We start from the raw sequence: 2,827 nt of genomic DNA, 5'->3' as shown, positions 1-2,827 counted from the left end.
CAGGGTCCTCCCTGGGTCCTCCCGGGATCCTCCCAGATCCCCCCAGGATCCCCCCAGGGTCCTCCTGGGATCCTCCCAGAGTCCTCCCAGCCCCTTTACTGGTGGCACTGGGACCCCAGAAGCATGGGGGAGGGGCCTCCAGCCTTCCCAGTATCCTCCCCGTACTCCCAGTACCCTGTACGGGTGGCTCTGGGTCCCTGGGGACAGAGGTGAGACACCCCCCAACCCTCCCAGTATCCCCCCAGGATCCTCCCAGCCCCTTTACTGGTGCCACTGGGACTCCAGAAGCATAAAACCCCCAGGTTTGGGGGCCTAATGCCTCACTTTTGGGGCTAAAACCCCCAGTTTTGGGGGGCCGAATGCCTCATTTTGGGGGTTCAGCCCCGTATTTGTAGGGCCCAGAGGCTCCATTTGAGATCTTTGCATTTTTAGGAAAAAAACTCTCCTTTTTGGGCTCCAAAGCCTCATTGCTGTGGTGGAAAGCCGCATTATTGAGTCCAGAGCCTCCCTTTCAAGCTGCAAACCACAGTTTTGTGTCCAGATCCTCAATTTTAGGGCCCAAAGCCTCATTTGGGGGGTTGAAACCTCCATTCGTAGGCCCAAACACTCGTTTTTGGGCCTAAAGACTCACTTTTAGCGTTCAAAGCCCCATTTTCAGGCTCCAAAGCCTCAGTGCTGGTGCTGAAAGCCTTGTTTTGCAGCTCCCAGCTTCATCTTTAGGATCCAGTGCCTAAGTTTTGGCTACAAAGCCCCATTTTGAGGGACTCAAACCTACATTTCCAGTGCCAAAAGCCTCATTTTGGGGGTCCAAACCCTCTCTTTCGAGGCCAAAGCCTCCTTTTAGCAATGAAGCCTTCAATACAGGCCCCAAACCCTTATTTTAGGGCCCAACCCCTCAATTTTATAGGACCCAAAGCCTCGTTTTTGGGCTGCAGAGCCTCCTTCTAGAGTCCAAAGTCTCATTTTTAGGGTATAAACCCTCATTACAGAGCCCAAAGCCTCATTTTTAGGGTATAAATCCTCATTACAAAGCCCAAAGCCTCATTTTTAGGGTATAAATCCTCATTACAGAGCCCAAAGCCTCGTTTTTGGGATCTAAAGCCTTATTTGCATACCCCACAGCCTCATTTTGAGAACCTAAAACGTCATTTTATGCTCCAAAGTCGCATTTTTGTGGTACAAACCATCGTTTCTGTGCCCAAAACCTCAGTCTGGGGTTCTAACTGTGGGAGGCGCAGCCTTACAAAGTCTTCTTTGTTGGGAGCTCTTTGTCCCATACAACCCACGTCAGTGTGGTGGTGGCGACCATGTCGGTAGTGGTCCCGTTGGTGGGGGTCACCTTGATGTTCGCAGAGGTGGTGGCCGTGGTGGTGGTCACGTTGGTGATCTTGGTGGCCGTGGACATGTTGACGGTCGTGGTGGTGGTCATGGTATCGGTGCTCATGCTGGCGCTCATGTTGGTGGTCACGGTGGTGGTGGTCATGGTGACGGTGGTCATGGTGGCATCATGATGTCGGTGGTGACCACGTGGCCGTGTCACAATGGAGCAGTGGCCGTGTCAGCGCTGGCGGGGTATAAAAGGGGGGGATGAGCGCTGGGTCCTTCACTCTGGAGAAGCATCCGGAGAGCGAACGTGAGGATGAGGACTCGCGTGACCTTTGCTGACGAGGTGCAACCCATCGTGAGGCGGACCCAGGTCCGCTTCTGGGATGGGATGCAGAGCTCGTGCCTCATGCCCAACATCACCTCCAAAGGTACGGGCACCCCCGGCACCGTGGGAGCGTGGCTCACCCCCGTCTGGGGCTTTCCGTGGGGGGACCTGGCTCTGCGGGGGGTCTCTTGTTGGGGTCGGAGATGTGATGGCTCTTTTCCCAACACGGGTCTTGGGGTGCTTGGGGTGGTAGCCACGAGAAGCGGTGTGTGACCTGATTGCCTTTGCCTTCCAGTGCGAATAACCGTCTGGGATGCAGTGTCGGTCTACATCCAAGACCAGCTCTTGCTGCGCCAGGTGGGTTGGCACCCCCGTCCCCCTCGTTCCCCTCTTCAATAGCAGGAAACTCTCCCCAGAAGTCCCCACTGAGGGACCAGGAGGTATCGCACACGTGCGGTGTTGCTTCTGGTAGGTGGTGTGGTATCTCAGGGCTGATCCCAGTCACTGGAACCCCCTGGATCCCCTCAGCCTGGCTGCCACCAGCGGGAAGGGCACAGCACAACCCGAAGCACCGTCCCTGGATGCGGCCACCTCCAGCTGATCCTTAACCTTTGTCCCTTCCGTTGTCTTCCACTTGCAGGGCGTCCGAATTCCTGCCCTTGGCTCCTTTGAAGTTGTCCCCAAATGGGTCAAGGATGGGGATGAGACCGTGGTTTTCCTGATGCCCACATTCCACCTGGCCAGGAACCTCATCGTCACCCACAACCTCACGGACGACAAGGAGTACCTGCCAGGTAAGACGGCGGGTTAATCCCTTGCTGCATGGACGATCCCCTCCCTGGATCTCAGGGGTCTTCATGCCTCTCATGTCATTTTCCAGGGCATAAGGAGCTGGAGCCCCTCAGAGTGGCTGAGGTGGCCGCCAGCATCTGCATGTCCCAGCAGAGAGTGGAGAAGTGCATCCAGGGCACCACGACCCTGATCTCTTGCTGCCTGGGGAAGGGGGAGAACATCGCCCTTGTCCTCAAAGACATCGGCGTGCTCCTCATTGAAGGCACAAGAGTCCAAATGAAATTTTATTATGAATTCCTGGAGATGCTCTCTGGGAAGGAGAACCTTGAGAAGGCCGTTTTCAAGGTGAGGGTTTGGTTTTCCCCACGGCCTGGGCAGCCTCAC

At 55.8% G+C, this 2,827-nt stretch overlaps 1 protein-coding gene across 1 annotated transcript; it reads left to right on the top strand.

The window, feature by feature from the left end:
- The first annotated feature begins 2,225 nt into the window (after window positions 1–2,225).
- Window positions 2,226–2,792, top strand: LOC118159696 (coiled-coil domain-containing protein 81-like). The gene is made up of 3 exons (XM_035314259.1): window positions 2,226–2,445; window positions 2,532–2,748; window positions 2,789–2,792. The coding sequence occupies exons 1-3, from the start codon at window positions 2,373–2,375 to the stop codon at window positions 2,790–2,792; spliced, it is 294 nt and encodes a 97-aa protein (XP_035170150.1). The 5' UTR covers window positions 2,226–2,372.
- Window positions 2,793–2,827: the final 35 nt, after the last annotated feature.

This window comes from Oxyura jamaicensis, unplaced genomic scaffold (assembly GCF_011077185.1).
Source record: "Oxyura jamaicensis isolate SHBP4307 breed ruddy duck unplaced genomic scaffold, BPBGC_Ojam_1.0 oxyUn_random_OJ71665, whole genome shotgun sequence".
Taxonomy (NCBI): domain Eukaryota; kingdom Metazoa; phylum Chordata; class Aves; order Anseriformes; family Anatidae; genus Oxyura; species Oxyura jamaicensis.
This window is presented reverse-complemented; position numbering and strand designations above follow the sequence as displayed.